Source organism: Pseudopodoces humilis, chromosome 11 (genome assembly GCF_049639895.1).
Source record: "Pseudopodoces humilis isolate 2021_Gansu_Grassland_sample_001 chromosome 11, ASM4963989v1, whole genome shotgun sequence".
NCBI lineage: Eukaryota > Metazoa > Chordata > Aves > Passeriformes > Paridae > Pseudopodoces > Pseudopodoces humilis.
In genome coordinates, this window is record NC_142210.1 from 16527391 (window position 1) to 16545637 (window position 18247).

General features: G+C 49.8%; 1 protein-coding gene across 6 annotated transcripts in view; it reads right to left on the minus strand.

Moving 5' to 3' along the window:
• ABCC5 (ATP binding cassette subfamily C member 5) overlaps positions 1 to 2204 on the minus strand; it is a 47092-nt gene extending 44888 nt beyond the window's left edge. For 4 of the 6 annotated variants that reach the window (XM_014254337.2, XM_088060843.1, XM_005525024.3 and 1 more), the window contains exons 1-2: positions 2121 to 2204; positions 760 to 934 (exon numbers count right to left, since the gene is read on the minus strand). In XM_014254337.2, the coding sequence (XP_014109812.2) occupies positions 760 to 888 (129 nt within the window). In that variant the 5' untranslated portion in view covers positions 889 to 934; positions 2121 to 2204. Of the gene's footprint in view, positions 1 to 759; positions 935 to 2120 lie in introns of those variants that run through there. The other 2 variants (XM_088060846.1, XM_088060845.1) reach the window with 2 other exon arrangements.
• Positions 2205 to 18247: the final 16043 nt, after the last annotated feature.

Consider the following 18247-nt stretch of genomic DNA (forward strand, 5'->3'; position numbering starts at 1 on the left):
CCTTCTTCAGCTGGCAGGGGTTATTGGTTTCTGACCATATCTTTCACCAGTGTGGCTGTTTCCATTTCTCTGAGCCTTTTCTTTCTCTATAGCACTTGGTAGTATATGCACTCTTTGCAGTGCAAACAAGCTGTAAAATTTAGAAGCTCTGAACAATGACAGGCTAGCTCTAAGCCAGTAGTTATTTCAAGACCCAGCTCTCTAAATAAAGTAGAATTATGACAGTACCTCACCATGTTAAATACACAGATGTTCAAGAAAGTGTTCAATAAAAATTACTTTCATCTGAGGGGAAAAGTAAAAAAGTCACGCTGCTAGAGCAAACTAGACATCTGTTTTAGAAAATTAATCCTTGAAACGACCACAGCATGATTATGAGTTTTTTCAGCTGCCAGCACTGAATGGTGCATGATTTGTGCCAAGTTCTTCACTGCTCTTGCTTGGTTGAAATGATTCTCTAAAACACAAAGGTTTAAAAAAGTTTCTTGATTCACATCAATATCTGAATACTAGAAAAACTTTTGTTCAAATGTTACTGAAAAGTCACATTTCAAAGTGAAAAATGATTACTAGGTGCTCAGACCTGTTAACAAAATAGCTACAGCACCCCTTGGAATGACCTCTTCCACACAATAGGCAATACTCATTAGTGACCTTCAATGCAGCAAATCTATAATACCGCTGGCACAGCAAAAAGGCTGCTGCAGGCAATTTAATAAGCATAAAGACTGCAAAATAAACAATGAAAAAGAAACTGACCTTAAGTTTAGAATGCTGAAAATTAGACTCTTCCTGCTCTTCGTGCTGCACGGAGTCAGCTCTCTCCCTCACACTTCTATACCCAGGACTGGGTATAATGTACTCTTTTCCTATGTCGATGTCTTTCATCTTCTGTAAACGCCAGGGTTTACACGTGTATTTTCACCTCAAGTGTCTGAAAAATAAATACATTCCCCTTCATTATGGGCTGTGCCCAATACACCAGTTACTTTTAGTCACCCATTTTTAAAGTTTATTTTCTGAATAAAAATCAGTAAGCAAAATGAGTTATAGTACAACAGAACTATAATAACATGACTTTCAAAGTCCACACAAAACTAACTTCTTATGAACTAGTTTAAACATACCCTGAGGTAATCAAATAGTACAATGATCCTCAATGCACTAGAGTGCTGTCATACTTCCTTCCTTAGATCTCTGAAATATAATTATGCAATCTGACAGATTAAAGTAATAGCTACACCATTTAGCTGAAACCCTGAGAAACTTTTCAGGAAGATCAATTCTCCAAAATCTTTTGTAAAGAGTCTGAAATTGCATACATCCAATAATTTATCGGTACAAAGTTTTGCAAAACCAATCCCTCTAGAGAGATGACTTGATAAAATTAGTCAGTATAAACACTCAAGAGAAAACTACATCTCTTCTCTATAGCACTGCTCACTTACTCCATAGGTTTGAGCTATAATTAAGTATAGGCATGCACAGGAATGAGTCACACCTTCAGTGCTGCAGGTTTCCACCCAGTCTATCAAACTGCACTGAAAGGTCAGAAGGAGAACCAAAGTCCGGAAGACAAAATCACTCCCCACTGCGAGACTCTGTTTTATAACTCCGCTTTATTGCATTCTGCCGCTCGCCTTCAGCTAAGGCGGTGGGAGACGCCTGGTTGCGCTACGCTGGTCAGACTGCACCAGCAGCTCTGCCGGGGTGCGCGGGGCTGCCACGGCTCTGCCGCCGCCGCATCGCCGCCTTCGGCAGCGCGGGGCTGAGGATGCTGAACCCGCGGGCTCCGCGTCCCTCCCGCGGCGGGGATGCGGGGCAGCCCCCCCGGCCAGGCATCCCCCAGCAACCCGGGGGGAGCCCCCCTCTGCTCTTCCCCCGCCTCCCCGTGTCTTCGCCGCACTGGCGTAAAGACGGGAACCGCCCCGCCCAAGGACAGGTGCCCCCCGCCTGCAGCTGAGGCGGGACGGAGCGCGGCGGGAGGGGGCACCGCGCAGCCCCTTCACCGGGGACGAGGTGAGGGGACTGCTCGACCGGGCTCCTGACAGGAGAGGGGACAGCAAAGCCGCCTCCTTACCACACAAAGGTTCACCCGCCCCGGTACCAGCCCCGCTCACCTCCGCCCGCCGACGGCCCCGCCGCAGCTTCTCCGCTCCACGGCCGCGAACCCAAACAACGCCGCTTATAGCGGTTCCGGCGTCCCTACTGCGCCTGCGGGCGGGCGCTGCGGCGGCCGCTACTCCCTGGCGCCCCATGGGAGATGTAGTCTGCTCCTCAGAGCTGGACACTCACTGACTGCTACAGTGAACTACATTTCCCTCAAGGCCTCGCGCGGGCGAGCTCCGTTTGGCCCGTGCCCCCGTCCCGCCGCGCCCCGCCCAGCCCCGTCCCGCCGCCGCTGCCGCAGCGTGGGGGGTCTGGAACGTTCGCCGCCCGCCGGGGCAGCCCTGCGGCGGGGCGGGCGCACCGGGGCATCGCTCCGGCACCGCAGCTCTCCGCTCCGCTCCTCACCGCTCGGGAGGACGGCAGCGAAATGCATTGCAGTGCAATGCAACGCAGCACAACGCAGTGCCGTGCTGAGCCGTGCTGTACCGGGCGGTACCGTGCAGTGCGGGAAGGACAGCTCCTTCCACCGAGCCACTGCCGGTGGGAAGAATTGGGGTCAGCTCTGTTCAGACACCGCACACGGAGCCGAAGGGCTGGCTCGGTGCTGGAAAAGGCCAGGGGTGTTTCGGTTTTGCCCCGTCGCGGCGCTCCCGGCAGCGGGGGCTGCAGCAGGGCGCTGCCCGGTTTGCAGAGGCGGAGCGGCGGCCGGTGCTGGCCCACAGAGCCCGAGTGGCGGCCTCGGTGTCCGTCCCTCCCGGCCGGCCGCGGCTCGCACCAGCCTGTCACTGGCTGCCGGTTATCTACAGTCCCTCGGCCGGGGAAAGCGCGGCGTGCCCTTATCCGGGGCCTAACCTTGGCCGCAGCCGGGGCCGCAGTCAGTACCGGCTCCTGAGCCGCGGCAGCCACTGCCGCAGGCCCGCGACGCGCTTCCCAAGGAGTCGGGCATGATTCCCTTGCCAAGCCCCAGCTGTGCCCTTCCAGCTCCCTCAGACCACCTAAAGGGACGGGGAGCTTGTCCCAGGGCTTTCACAGCCAAGCTTTGCCGGTTGAAAGGGATGGAAGCTGCGGCTGTATGTCCCTGTGTGGCTGAGGGCCAGCAGTCCTGCTTCCCAAAAGAGTGTGACACAGGGTGTCCAGCCCCCGCCTCAGGGGAGTCAGTGAAGAGATGGACAGAGCTGCGTTTCCTCTCACAAAGGGCCGTAAATATCCTTAACAAACCCTGAGCTGTAGCTTCTCCCCTGCTGCGTTTAAATACCCTGTCCTCAGCTGACATCTTCCTTCCACCAGCCAGATTTGGCTGATGTCTCATTTAAGTGGTTTATGTAACGAGTGCCTGTTTGCACCGCAGTCCTTGCTCTCCTGTCAGGAATATTTGTGAGAGTCAGTTTGATAGAAATGCTGAAATGAACTCAGGTAAAGAAGGGAGATGGGAATCTGGAAATAAAAGTGGGACGGAATATTCCTTCCAAGCCCACAAGCCAGAGGTGCAGGTAGAAGGTGTTGCCATACAAGTAACAATCCAAGGACACCCGTAAGGTACCAGAAAATCCCTGCAGAGTTCCTTGACATACATGATCACACATCCTGCAGACCTCTGACTCTATTTCTGGAAAAAATGAGAATCAGCTCTATTGCAGGTGCTCTTAACATTTTGGGACAAGGAAACTGACAGACAGACATACCTTGCCCTGATACAGTGGCCAAGAACAAATACAGCTGCTGTATTTTTCTGCAGACTCTTCCCCAGGGCTCGAAATCATGCAGTTTCAGATTGGTTGGACTGACATTTTGCTGGGGAAGGCACTCAAGGTGCACTTCATGCTTTATAAATGCTATGTTCCAGCAAAATGTGGATTTTAAGACAGAAGCCAGGAGGCAATTTACAGTAAGTCCCTGAACAGTCATTAAACTGACCTTTGTCTACACCAAACATACTGGAATGCAGGGGTGAGTTGTTGTTCAAATACTGAGCTGTGTAGTTAAACAGCGTAAACAAAAATGACAAAGCATGAATGATGGAGAAAATTAAACTGTGTTAAAGCTTCAAGGTGAATCACTGATATTTTAGGGTGTTGACCTGAAATTGTTCTGACTGTGAGCATGCCTTTGGCCCCTGGGCTGTGGAGGCAAACAGAGATGTTTTTTGGAGGTGGCTGGCTGTTTTTTTAGCTGCTGATAGGTTGAAGCCCAAAGGCTCTGCATCACATGCCTGGAAAGGAAGAAGAATATAAACCTCCATTATGCCAAAGTCATTACAAAATGTGTTCAGAAAGATGAGCAGAGACCGTTGTTTAAGCCAAGGGAGCCAGAGCCCTGCCTACACTTGTTCTGTCCTCTATTTCTTCAGTGCTGGAGGAGATCTGAGAGTAAAAGGGAGGACCTGAGTGATAGTAGAAAACTGCTGGTAGGTAATGATGTGTACACTCCACTCAGCTCTGGGCAATGGGCTGGCAGCAGCATCAGGAATGTTTTCACACCTGTGGTCCTATGAGTACATTCTCCCTTAGTACAGCAGTGGCATGAAATGCTTAAGTAGGCATAACCCACTTTTTAGTGTGTCACAAGTCTCCTCCAGCGTTTGTTCTAAAGGCTATAAATGTACTGGTGCTACCAGCCAGAGGAGTTACATCTTTAGCTCCACTGGCAGCAGCTAATGCTAGTAGTGCTGCAAGTCCTGGATTCATCCCTGAGGGATGGGAGCTGTTACATAAACAAGGCCTGTACAGTATTAAAACTTGCCCTGATTCAAGATCTGGGATTTGCTGTAATCAGCCCTGACTGCAAAAGTAAAGCAGAGCCAGACCAAATAGCCAGAAACAGCTTCAAAGCCAAGGCCTGCACACCAGGGTGAGGAAGCAACACTTGAAAATTAGTTTTCTTAGAGGTGTCCAGAAGCTGCTCCACTCCACCCCAAAAAACCATCAGCAACAAATCTAAAGCAATGCTTGAAACAAACTGATTTGAGCCATCAAAGCAGAAAATGGAGCATCTCCAGACTGATCAGGAAAACCAAGGTTCAGCTTGTGGGAGTGTTGGTCTTTGTTCAAGACCAGTTCTTTCCCCTCTCCCAAATCCCCTTTCCTATAACCTCATACACAGAGGACATCATCTTCTTACCCTTTCCCACTGGGATGCTTGGTCCAGGGTGCTGACACTTGCATTTTCAGCATGAGTTTCCTAAGTGTGTCCCTCCTGATGAGCATGCTGACAGTTGTTGTTCTTGCTAGTGGTTTTCTACTCTCTTGCAGATCAGAGCTCTCAGCCATGAAGTGTAGAACTCATAGATTAATTGGACAGCTCAAACAGAAGTCCCATGACCAAATTTAGCCTGTAGCACTGCAAACCGTAACAAGTCCAGAAATAGGGAGGTCTGAAGAGACTGCATTATCAGTTTGTTCATGATTCCCTATCCCTGTGCAGCAGCCAATCTTTTATTGTCCATCATGTCCAAGTCTCCCTCCCACACACAGCCTGTTCAGGACTTTGAGCTCCCAGAGCAGTCTGAAAAATTTCCCATAGCACTGCAACTACTTCAGGTCACTCTTCATGAAAGTAATAACTTAGACTCAGCTGGGCCACATGAGCACCAATCCATGTGGGCAGCTTGGCAGATTGAAATAAGCTGCCCACATAGGTAGGTATATGTTGCCAACAACTGGAGGGTAAAGAGACATTGCTATTCATTTTCCTTTGTATCTTGTATCCACTTTCACAATTCCAGAGGAAAGGAATTTTTTGTAGCAAAAGCATCAACAAGACCACTGAGGGTAGTCATTCTTAATCCATCATACTTAGCCTACAGAGTTAACATCCCCTTGCGGAGACAGGGAGAGGGCAGAAGTCAAGGTGGTACTTGTAGCAGGGCTGTCACAGACTACTGTGGCTTGCTCAATTATTCCCCTCTTCAATCTCACTAGAAAATAAGCTATGTGGGGACATCAGTGGGCTGGGTTTGTCACGTGAAAACCATAGTCCAGTTTCCTGCAAACAATGACGTTAATAATCGTCAGTATTTCACAACAGGTCATTATTGTTACAGCAAGAATTGGTGACGAATTATTGTTTTTAATTCAAGAAAAGTTATGGTATCTAATGGATTTGGTCATGGCTTGCAGCTGAAGAACCAGAGGCACCAATACTCCCTGCACATATTTAGTGTTACTAGCATCAGTCTTCCTAAATATCCTTCTGGATAATCTAATCTATCCTCCTGGTCTGGCGAGGGTCATGAGCGCTACCCTCCAAGCTGCCCACAGCAACACCTGGATAGACACAACTGTCCATGCTGTGCCAGGCATCTCCCTGTCTGCTGGACATGGATACTTGTCCACAAGACTATGCACACACCAACCATACATAATTCATGCCTACCTGGTTCCATCCAAACACACAGTATGGGGGCTGATAACCTCCCTAGATTGACATAGTACCAAAACCTTTCCCCCATCCCAGCCATAGTTGCACAGAGAGAGGTTTGCACACTTGGAGCACTAAAGACCCAGTACCACAAGCTGAGCATTTCTTGGAACTCAGCATTTTCCATGCAGCTACTCTGATTTTCAGGGTATGAGAGGCATAGGACCTTGTGGGATGTTCAAGACCTAATCAACACCACAGGAATCCCTCAGTTCACAGAATGGGTACTCTCTGAGCTCTCACTTTTTCATTACTGCTGTCTCATTGTGCTTACAGATTTGCAAATGACTCATCCAGGCATTCAAGTTCATGTGCTTTATGTTGGTTCAGTGCTGAACAATCTGTGTTGCTGATCAGAAACTGCTGAGAGTGAAGGCCAGCTCACACAGCACAGTGAAGGGCCATTATTTCCCTGCCCTTTCCCCAGAAAAGTACTCAAGAGGGATATGTTCGGAACTAGAGAAGACAGGAGTCTTTCTCTTTCCTTCTGACCTATTTTAGCAGAAGGAGTCCATTAATATCTTAATATACCTGTGCATTTGGCTTTCCTGGAAACAAACTGTACTTGCTTGATGTTTGTGCAAAGCTGTTGGTAGTGTGGGCGTTCACATTGTGATTATGCTTCAGAGGATGAAGCTCCTAAGCTGATCCAGGCAGAGATATCACTCCAGGCTACAGCAGTACCACCCATTGCCTTCCTGTCACTTCATGTGGGAAGATGAACTTTCCTAGCCAAGCTAACGGTGTTTTACTCTTGTTCTCAACAGCTTCTACAAATAGTAATGCTTTTGCAACAAATGCCTCTTGGTGTTATTTTTCTTTTTTCAGGCTTTGATCATCCTGCCCTCTTTCTGCATCATTTATTCTTGTAAAAGTGCAGAAGTAAACAGTGTAATGCTGCACTGTATCACACAGATTAAATTTGGTTTGTAATTCATCATTCAGGTCCGGAGGAGAAAGCACTGAAAAAGTATCTTATTTCATATGCTACTTTCTTTGGGTTTTGGGAGAGTGAGATACAAATAAAACCCTCCCAACACAATTAGCAGCAACTTACTCAGAACTGTTTTTTCTTACAGGGAAAATCAAGAGGATTTCAAAGCTGTTGCAATGTTTGAAGTGTAATCCAGTGCAGAAAACCAGTTCAAGGCAGTTCATACTTGGACTGATTGTTCAATTTTTCTTCTATAAACCTGATAATTCAGATTACAAGACCAATTCAAGGGCAAAGAACTGCCCAGGGACCAGAAACCGGTGCAGACCTACATGGGTAGCGAGTTTCATGATTTCAACGCCTTGCACCACACCCACGGCTAATGAGTAATCGATAGAAGTCAGCAGCATGGGTCAGGCTGGAGCCTGCCTGCTCTCACTGGCACAGCAGACTGTGTTGTATGGCTGGTTATTTGATGAAATTAGTGGAAAGGACAAACAGTGCTGTGATAAAAAAGCTGGAGATGTGTCTGGATGAGCATTAATGGGCTGGAATGCATTCTAACTATACCACTCTGGCTTTGGGAGTTAGGTCCTTTCAGCTGGATCCCTGGTTCATTTCCCATTGTCTGCAGATGTGCAGCAGTGGCTTTGGTTAGCCTGAGGCATGCAAGGAAAAACACCTCTAACCCCTTTCCAAAATCAGCCCAGGATTGTCCCCAAGACAGGGCATAGAAAAGGGGAACAGCCACATCAGAATGTTGTGTTCAGTTTGGTTTGCTTTTCTCAAAGAGTTTTTGGGATGGCCAAGTAGCCATGGCTGGGGCCATATGTAGGCTGTAGCAGAGGGAACTGGTTTAAGCCTCACAAAACCCAGAGCTGGTGGCCAGAGCATGATGCAGCACGACCTTCCCACTAGCACCCAGGGACATGGTCACAGTCTGCTGCCAGGGCAAAGCTGGGCTCTGTCCACTCCTCATCTGCCTCTGCAAAAACAAACCTGTGGGTCCACTGAGGTGAAAGTGTCACTGCTTCCAGCTGCATGGAAACAGCAGAGCCAGGCACAGAAGCAAGGTCACTTGGCTGGCCTGTATGGGGATGTGGGTTCCTTTTAGTTGGCTGTTTATGTGGCTGTGCAGAGCCTGCTGGATGGGCACCAGCAGGATGTACCATGGAAAAGCAATGAGTGGACGCAGCAGTGACAGTCCTGTTTAAAGTACAAAGTGCTGCCTGCTGCTGCTCTCTCTGCCAGCACCCACAACGCTGCAGCTCCTCTGAGCAGCTCCTGGTCTATGAGCTGCACATCAGACATGGACAGACACCACCTCTTTCATCTTCCAGCAGATGATAAGCTTGCCACTAGCCATGTCTTCACTCCCATTACCCCAAATCCTCCCCATTTCCTATTTGTTGAGAAGTGGCCCTGCCAGCAGAGGGTCTTGGGGATGCTGCATAGCAGTGACATCCAACACCTTCCTTTGCTGCTTTGTCCTCCCCCAGGACACAGTTCGTGGGTGCCATCAGCTCTCTCACCACCTGTTCTCATCCTCTGCAGAGATGCTTGTTGATGATAGCTCGGATGGTCATTACATACCTCACATCTGCATCCTTCCCTACTCCTGGCAAGATGGGATGCTTTCCTGGTGCCTGACAGTGGGAATGTAAGGAAGACACTGCAGGGACTGCCACTACTGCTGGAGTCAAGGTGTCTCTTTCCCCATGTGTCCTAAAACCCTGGGGCTTTTCCACAGTGGAAATATAGCCAGCTTGTATTTGCCTCCATGCTCTCAGGTGCCCCTCTGAGATGCATGGGAAGGATGAGCCAGCCTAAGCAAGCACACAGCAAACAGCCTGTGGGGAGGAGGCCATTCTGTCCTATTGGAAACAGCATAAACAGCATGACCGAAAAAGTCTTCAAAAAAGAAAAAGGAGAAAAATAATTAAAAATGCTGGGAGCCCCTGGCGGTGCCTGGAATCCCACGTGGTGGAGAAAAGGCCGTCTGGGATGCCAATTTTGGAGCTCGCCAGTGTGATCAGCCAGTTTTAGAAGCAAATGAGGACAGCCAAGGTCAGAGAGCGTTGGGCCTCTGGGATTGTCGCTGTGTGCTGAAAACTGGGAGGCAGGGGAAGCTGCAAGTCAAACACAGCTCTGTCCTTGCTGCTGCAGCTGGGGCTGGGGCCCTCCCAGGTCTCAGGGTGGCCAAGCCCAGGGGCTGGCCTGGCTGAACATGGGGTAATGGGGGAAAGAAACTGGGGTTTTAGGAGACTCCTGCTTGGGGTTGCAGGGGAAGGCTGGCAGTTAAGTGTTCAGAAAGCAAAGTGGTGGGAACTCTAGGGAGCAGTGAGTAGTTATCAGGGCTTGGGATATTTGCTCTGTTCTGCTGCTGGGGGAGAAAGCAGAAGAGGCAGTTGTCTTCTGCTTTCCCCTCCCACAAAGAGCAGAAGGTTTCCTGGGATTTCCTCATACAACCCCCCTGTGTACATCTTGTTTTCCTGAGCTAATTGCTTTTGCTTCCTCGGGAAGTGCTGCCTGAGCACCAGCAGCCACCCTGCAGTGCCATTACAGCCCCCAGGCTCCTCAGGAGCCCCATGCTGCCCTCTGTGCATTGCTAACCCCAGCCACACAGGGTTTGTGTGGGACTGGCAGACTGAGTGGATGTGTGTATGTGTCCTGGTGGAGTCTTGGCCTCTGAGCAGTGGATTAGAGCCACAGTGCAAGGAGGCTGGGTCCCAGTCTGGGTGGCCATGGCACTCATTCAAACCTCCTCTCATTGCTTCAACTAGTGAGACTATGGGGACAGCCATTGTGGGACACCAAAGAATTTAGGACAAAGCCTAGGCAACAGCCTGGTTGAGGAATGGTGAAGCCTGCAATGAAGATGTATACCCCAAAAGGATCAGTCTGAAACTTAGAGGCTGTTAAGGCTGCAGAAATCCCTGAAAAGGAAGGCATACTGGTATAGGTTTGTTTTGCCACACAGAGACATGTCACGTGCCTGTCCCATGTGCTGCAGGCAGGGACAATCCCCCAGCTGTTCTGAGCTACAAATAGGAAAAGCCCCCTGTGTAATTATGGCTTAGGTCAACTGGAAACAAAGCACTCCAGCTGCTGTGTGCTGCTCTCCATTGCAACTTGAGAGGACAGGGACCCCCCCCAGCTGTGGCTTCAGGGATGAGAACAGTGCTTGAGGAGGGCCAAGGAGCTCAAGGGTCTGCAGCCTGGTTAATTCAAAGCATAGCCCCACAACCCCACAACACTTAGAACAACAAACAGCCTAATATGACAACCAGAAAAATCTCCAGGCACCCCCTGCCCTCTCCCCAGGACTGTGAGTGCAGCACGTGGGAGCTGGGGGTTGTAAAGCCCTTGAAGCATCAGAACCACTTCCTTCAGAATGCAGTTACAGGGTGAGAGCAAGGAGACAGTGGTGAATTCTTGGGGTGGTCAGCAGCTTGTTATGTGACCACAATTGTACCACATCTCCAAACTGTGGCTCATTTCCTCCTCCTAAAAAATGCATGACTGCTGGAAACCATGGGATAGAGGCAAAGGAGAGTCACTGTATGAAAAGCAAAGCAAGGTCTCAAACCACTGCTGGGCAGAAGTACATCCCCATGAGGGAGCCGCCTCTGGCTTCTTCTTAAAGACAAAAGATCGAAACAGTTTGAACTAATGAAACATACACTATTCAGACCCAGCTCCTTGTTGAAGTGAGGCACATGTACCATCAATCACCAGCTGCTCCTGACTTGAAAATACAGCAGCTCCTCATGTGGGTGGGAAAAATGAGCTCCAGCATTGTACAGCTTTTGTGAATCCTACTGCTGCCTCCTCTGTCTTTAAAAAAGCCAGGATCTGCACTCTGCACTGCACTTACTGTGGCTACAGTCTTGTCTGAAGTAAGTTCAACTCTCAGGATTCGTTTTTCACCTTTCTGTTCCCTCAATGTGTTTGCACTGATGCACAGAGATGGTTTTAAACAGATTTTACTGCAGGTATTTATCAGATAAATCAGATCACACCCTGATGTCCTGGCTGCAGGCAGAGATGTGATTTAGATCAAGTTTCTGGCTGAATACCTGTGTCACCTGTAGGTAAGAGTAGGCCTGGGTAATGTCTCTGCAGAGAGAATCCCTGCACCATCCACCTGTGGCAGGGAAGAGCTGGGCTCTGGCTGTTCATTTAGAGCTGCATGCTCTGGGCTCTCTTGTTTCATCAGCCCAGAGAAGTTACTGCAGTCATGGTATCTTTGGGCTTACCTTTGCCCTGTTTTGCACTTCATGTCATTGCAGATACCCATTCAAAGTTCAAGCCAGGTCTTTACAGATACCCCTACCCAAGAGGCTGTGACTCCCTGCATTGCAGGGGTCATCTCTAAGGGCTGAGGATCAAAGCTGAGTATTATGATCCTGCTAGATGAGTTTATTCCCATGTAGGGTATTGGCACTGCAGTCGTGTCTGGAGTCCCTCTTTGGAAGTAGAGGCCGTCCAGTGGGGACAGACAGCCCCAGAGGCAATCCAGACTGCCTCTGACAGCATTCATCAAGCCTGGCTGGGTTGGGAGCTGTCTGAATGCTGAGGAGGGAGTACATTCCTACCTGGTGGAGATAATTTCATTTCATCTCAGGTTTGTGACAATAAACAATTTTGATAACTATAAGGCATCAGGGGTGTCAAACCTTGTGATTGGTCATATCACCAGTGCTTTGGATTGTGGTTGAATGCAAAAGGGTGAAAAGAAGTAGAAATAACACATCTGTTTAGGGCACCCAAGCCAGCACTCAAATGAGAGAGCTGCAGACAAGTGGAGACTGGAAAGCTGCTCCCAGAGAAAAAGCATCCCAATTGCCTTTGCCTAATACTCCCACTGATGTGACAGAAAGTGATGGGAGCACTGAGATTAATTCCTCCATGTACCTTAGGTACAGACCCCCCTCACATGTCTGAGCACATTGTGTTACAGCATTATTAATTGCTTTGACTTGGAAGAAAAAGAAAAAAAGAATTTTTAATCTAAGAGACTTTCTCTTTTCTTGTTTCCAGTGTATTACCTTTTCTTTGGTATCTACTACAGCTGGAATGACCACATCTACACTACCAGGAAAAAGGTCATTAATCAGCAACTTCCTTCAACTTTTCTGCAACCATGTGCATGTTGCACTTTGAAATACATCCCTGACAAATTAAAAGAAGTGTTGGAATGAGTCCATGGGAAACATAAGTTCAGTAACCAGATCTGTAGTATACAACATCTGTCAAGATAACGTGATTTCTCAGCAGCTTTGATGTGCTGGAAGGGGGCCACTAAGTTCCCCTGAGAAAGTTTCCCTTCATTCTCTTTATTAATTAGATCTGTAGGCAGCCTCAGCACAAAGATTTTCTAAACCAAAACCTTGGATGCATGAACAACTGAATGGATCCTTGAAAAGACACAGTTACTGAACATCGCTCAGTTCCCAGACATCCTTAGAACCCTTTGGTCTGAAAGTTGTAATAAAGGTGCCTTCCCTGTGGAGCTCCAGGCTCACAGGGAGAGGAGGGTTAAAGGAAATGTTCCCTCTCCTCTGAACAGGGCCCTTGCAGGAAAGGCAGCGATCAGAGCACAGATAGCTGTGCCTTGATCAAAGCTCCCCCTCACTTCTGGCAGACCAGGCAGTGGGAAGCAGAGCTGTCTCCTTCCTGAAATGATGCGTCTGGGGCCAGCAGCGGGGAGAAGGCAGAGGGATGGACTCCTCCTCATTGAGCATCTTCTCCAGGCAAAGCTGGGGCTGCTTTGAAGGGAATGCTACAACAGCCCTTTTCATCCTCTGGACATGTTGAGAGATGAAGAATAACCCTGCCCTTGCACAGGAGAGGAGCAGCCCCATCTCAGAGCAAGTGAGCAGGAACAGAGCAACAATTCTGGCTGGTGCCTGCTCTGTGTTGATGACATAAGGCCCCAGGTGGGAGGAAGTGGAGGGATGAGCTGGAGCCAGATAAATTGCTCTGGAAATGAGGGCAGTCAGACAGTGACCAGCCAACCTTCTCCTGGGTATTTGTCCTGGCTGTTTAGAAACAGGGAGTTGCCTCCTTGCCCCTGGCAGCCCTGATGGCACCATGGGTTCCCTTCTCATGATGCAGGTGACACTAGGTCTTGTCCCTGTACTGCTCTGCAATATGGCATTTCTCTGCCCATCTCAACAATCCCAAGGTTATGGTTACCCAGCCCCACACCTTTTTCTCTCTGGCTCAGCCCACGGATCCCTTCCTAGGAGATACTGAGCCTGTCTGGGCTACCCCAATGTACCTCCTTGGAGGGGGGGGCTCTTCCCAGCTTCTCTTGGTACACATATCCACACATATCAGAGCTGGAAATGGGTTAGTTGGGAAAACAGGAGGCAGCTCTGCTACCTCCCACCTTATGTACCACTGAAGTGGGAAAAAGAATCTGCTCAGAAGCTGCCACCCCATTTCATATGTCTCAGTGCAGAGACAAACAGGAGAGCAAAGGTAGGGTTTGAAGGCCAGAGATCCCAGGAAAGGAAGTGTTGCTGGTGCAGCAGCAGAGCAAAAACATTGTATATGAATAAAAAATACAGAAAGGACAGGGGAGCTCTGCAGACTGAGGAGCCTTGCTCCAGGGTGTTCGTGCTCAGGCAGTCCCCATGTGACCGGGAGTGCCTGTCCCTGTGACTGCTCCAGCACTGTCCCCCACGGGAAATGTGCTTTGCTCTTCAGGCTTAAGCAGCTTCTGGGGTCACACAGGGTGGCTGCCTCCAGGGACTGCTGTCCCTGTGGCTGGAGCACATGCCAAGCTCAGATGGCTGCTGACTCATTTTCCACCCCTGAACAGGGTGTCCTCACTGAGCTCACTGAGGAGCCTGTGCCTGCCATGCCCAAGTCCTCAATCTCTAAGAGTGACCAGAGGGATGAATCAGCAGAGGATGGAGCCAGAGCATGAGCAGTGATAGTAGAAGGGCAGCACACAGGTGTTCCTGGATCTGCACGATGGTTACCTGGGCAAGACCATGTCTGTCAGTTGGACATGAGCACCATCACCCTGGGGCTGGTGTTTCTCCTCAGGAGAGCTGCTGGTGAGGAATCATGGAAGCAGTGTCCTGAGGGATGAATCACATCACACAGAATTCATCCATTCATCCAACTACTTATGAAATCTGGAAGGAGCTATTGCTTGCTGAGGCCATGTGAAGAAAGAAAAATCATTGCAAGCAGGAGAAACTGGAGCAAGGCTTGTAATGGAAACTCAGCTAAAAATCCAGGGCAGTATATCCTACTGCTAAGCCTGTGTCTATGAGGGCAGGGCCTGGGACCAGGAAAAGTCCCAAGAAGAAGTAAATTAGAGAGAAATTTACCCTGGGACTTTGCTGTGTTTTCCCTCTCATTTCAGGTTCCTGAGCTCCAGGCAGGGCTGGTCAGTGGCAGACAGACTGTCACATGGATGTCCCTTCTGTAAGTAAGCAGAGGGGCCTCTGCTGTCCCCTGTCCCCCCAGGGAGACCTGTGCCACACATGGGGAACCTTCTCAGCTTAACATACCTGTGTGGCATCTAGAGACACAGGATGAACATCCACCATCAGCACCTCTCTGCTGTAAATGCTTTGCTCCTTGCAAATGGACCCCTCCAGCCCCATCTCCATATTCTGGCAGCTGGGGAAGTGCTGATGCAGCTGCTGCCTTGTTGCATGTCCCAGCTGCTACAGCAGCTGAGTACAGGGAGTTGTGGTATCCCAGAGTTCAGGCAGCAGTAATGCATTCTCCCTGTTAGCAGTTGAGGGATGCTGGGCACAGAATCCCCTGTGGTGGGAAGGAATACCAGAGAGTTCTGCAAGCAGCACCCCAGGAGACCTGGAAACCCAGGGGGATGCAGACAGGGTAGCCACATGTCTGGTTCACCTTCTCAAGTCTGTCAACCCAGGATCCAAGAGCAGATGAAGCCCAGCAGTTCATCTGGCAGAAACCCTCTGCTGAGAAGCACAGGAGAAACCCAAATGAGCAAAGAGTAGATGAATAGCCTGTGAGTCAGTATCCCTGCTGTCCCTGCTTGGCCAGAACCCAGAGCGTGGGAGGCAAGGAGGCAGAAGGGTTGGGGTGTAGAATCTGTTTGGCTTTCATGCTTACTAACTTACTAGTGGTCTGCAATTTTATTTTTCCCTGCAGAATTTGGTTCAATGCTCAGGTAAATCTCGTGTCAGGCACAGAGTCATTCAGATGTATAAGAAAGCTGGACAATGTCCATGTCCTGCCCATTGCCTATCCCTTCTCCCCGGGGCAGGAGCTCCTCCAAGGGTGCTTGGGGCAGGCAGACCCCTTTCTAGATCTGCCAAGTGAGCATCAGCTGTCCTGGCTAAGTCCAGGACACTCTGCTGAGTGCCCAGGGTTCTGTGTGCCAGGGTTCATGGCCTGTGCCTGTCACATCTAGCACTGTATGGGAATTGCCCCAACCAAACCAGGCTCCCTGATGCCATGGAGTGGGCCAAGAAGAGCTGAGTTTAGGCACTAATTGCATCCCTGACCTGGAGCTGAGATGACAGAAGTCCCACAGCTCTGCTGAAGGCAGAAAAGGATGCTCTAAAAGCATCAGAGTTGCTGGCCACCAGGCAGGACATATGAGGGGAAATAAGCCTCATGTTAGGTACATGGTCCTTCCATGCAGATTTCCTGTGATCCTCCTCATTGCAAATCTCACTGCTCTGGGGACCCCCTGATTCCACTCAGCCCCTGTGGGGTCCCAAAGCAGTCTAATACAGGACCAAACCCAGAGCTGTCTGCCAAGGCTTAGAGATGCCTCATGGACCATTGTGTCTACAGAGGGAAAAGCCAGGAAAGAAACAAATGCTCAGAAACAAATGAAAAAAGAAAATTGTTTAAAATGCAGGAACAGGGACCAGAAAGATGTCCCAGAAAGCAGAGCATCCCCACCAGGCTCATCACTCCCAGAGTCAGTGTCTGCTGCCCTGTACAGGGTGTATGCTCTGTCCAGGGATATCCAAGGATGAGGCAGCAAGGAAAAGTCCCACAGTCTCTGTGTCTTCCCACCACCCTGCCCAGCCACTGTGGGATATCGGGATTGGCAGACCTCCAATCAAATCCAGTTCCCTCTCATTTCAATTTTCATGAGGTCATTTCAGTTTTAAAAGCTCCCCTGGAATTACGTTGCTTTCAGAAAATGTTTGGCCTGGGTGCTGCTGGCCTGCAAGTTCCCAGTGAGACCAAAGGGAAATTGCAAAGCCTGAGGAATATTTATCAAGCTGATTTTGAGTTTAGTTCATTAGCAATTACCTTGATTTGTCTTTCCTTGTTCTTGCCAATTTACCAGGGCAACGTCTTGGAAACTCGCCTCATTTGGAGAGAACAGGATGTAATTAGCCAGATAATCTGCTGGTTCCCCTGTCAACCTCTCTGTGCCCGGTCCCAACACACGCAGTGGCTGTGCAGGCTGGATCAGACCTGATTTCTGGCGCTGTTTATGCACTTAGTGCCACATAAGCAGGAACTAAGATGCTGTCCTGCCCTCAGGCAATGACAAATCCACCTTTTGGATCACTCCTCAGGCTGTGACCCCTGTGCTGAGACCATCTGGGACCCTTTGTTCTGGGGTTAGTTCCTTTGCCAGGGCAACAGAATTCCCAGGGGTATGCAGATATTTATTTTTGAAAAGGATGGGGATGATTTATTTCCCATGGGCAGCTCATTTATATTTTCTTGTTGTGTCCATCCTTGCTGCTTTTTTCCAGACCACTAGCTAAGGTCAAGCGACTCAGCCGCAAGTTGTGGCACAGCAAGAGCTCAGTCACAAGTCACGGGGCACAGATGGCACCACGTAAGTGATGCCTAAACATTTTAACTGCTCAGAGAAATTTCAGGGAATACCCAGTGCTGCAGAGTCCTTCAGAAGACAGAGGAGACTTTGTTTTCTACATCGGTCCTGGACCTGCAATTCAATCGGTGGGGAGGAATACTGCGTGTTGCCTGTTACAGCTTTCTTCCCTTTACTAAAGACCCCTCAGCAATGCCATAGGGACTGTGCGGCACTGCCCATGATATTGGGGCAGTGCTGTAGGTCTGTGGTTAAGTGGTGCCTCCCTCAATTTCCCTCCCTCAGGATGGAAAGGCCATTTGTGTGTGCCTTGGGCTGATAAGCACGTGCCACCTTCCGCCCTTGGGAGAGGCCTGCTACGGAGGTGGGGGTGCAAATGCCCTGTTTCTCTCAGACCACAATTGAATTTGAGACTCTTTCAGCCTTTGGCTTGTCACTCAGTAGCAGATGACAGCAGTGAGGGCCAGAGCAGGGCATCACAGTGTGTCAATTTATGGGGACCGAGGGGTATCAAGAGAGGCTGGTGAGGTGACAGAGCAGGGGCTGTGAATGCCTGTCCCACGTGGAGGGGCAGAAGTGTGACAACGGGGCAAGGCAGCGAGCACCAGGTCCTGCAGCAGCCAGCCCTGGAAAGGGCTCTCCGGCTGCCAGGCTCAGGACTCTCCATAGCCCTTCTGCTGCCGTCCCATTAGGAGCTCCCTATAGAGGTCTTTCAGCCTGTTTTCCTGGTTTTGGATGCAGGATTATCACACAGCTTTTCCTCAGTGACAAATGAGCAGGTGATGGTGCTGTGTGAACCGTGCGGGTAAGTCCTGCAGCCCTGGGACTGGCTGCAGGGAAAGGCAGCAGAGGAGGGACACAGCTGAGGGCAGGTTTTCTGTGCTGAGGGCTGTACACGGCCCATCCCTGAGGACCAGGATAGCACTGAAGCACAGTCAGAGCTGTGCGAGGACGGAGCCTGGGCTGGGCAG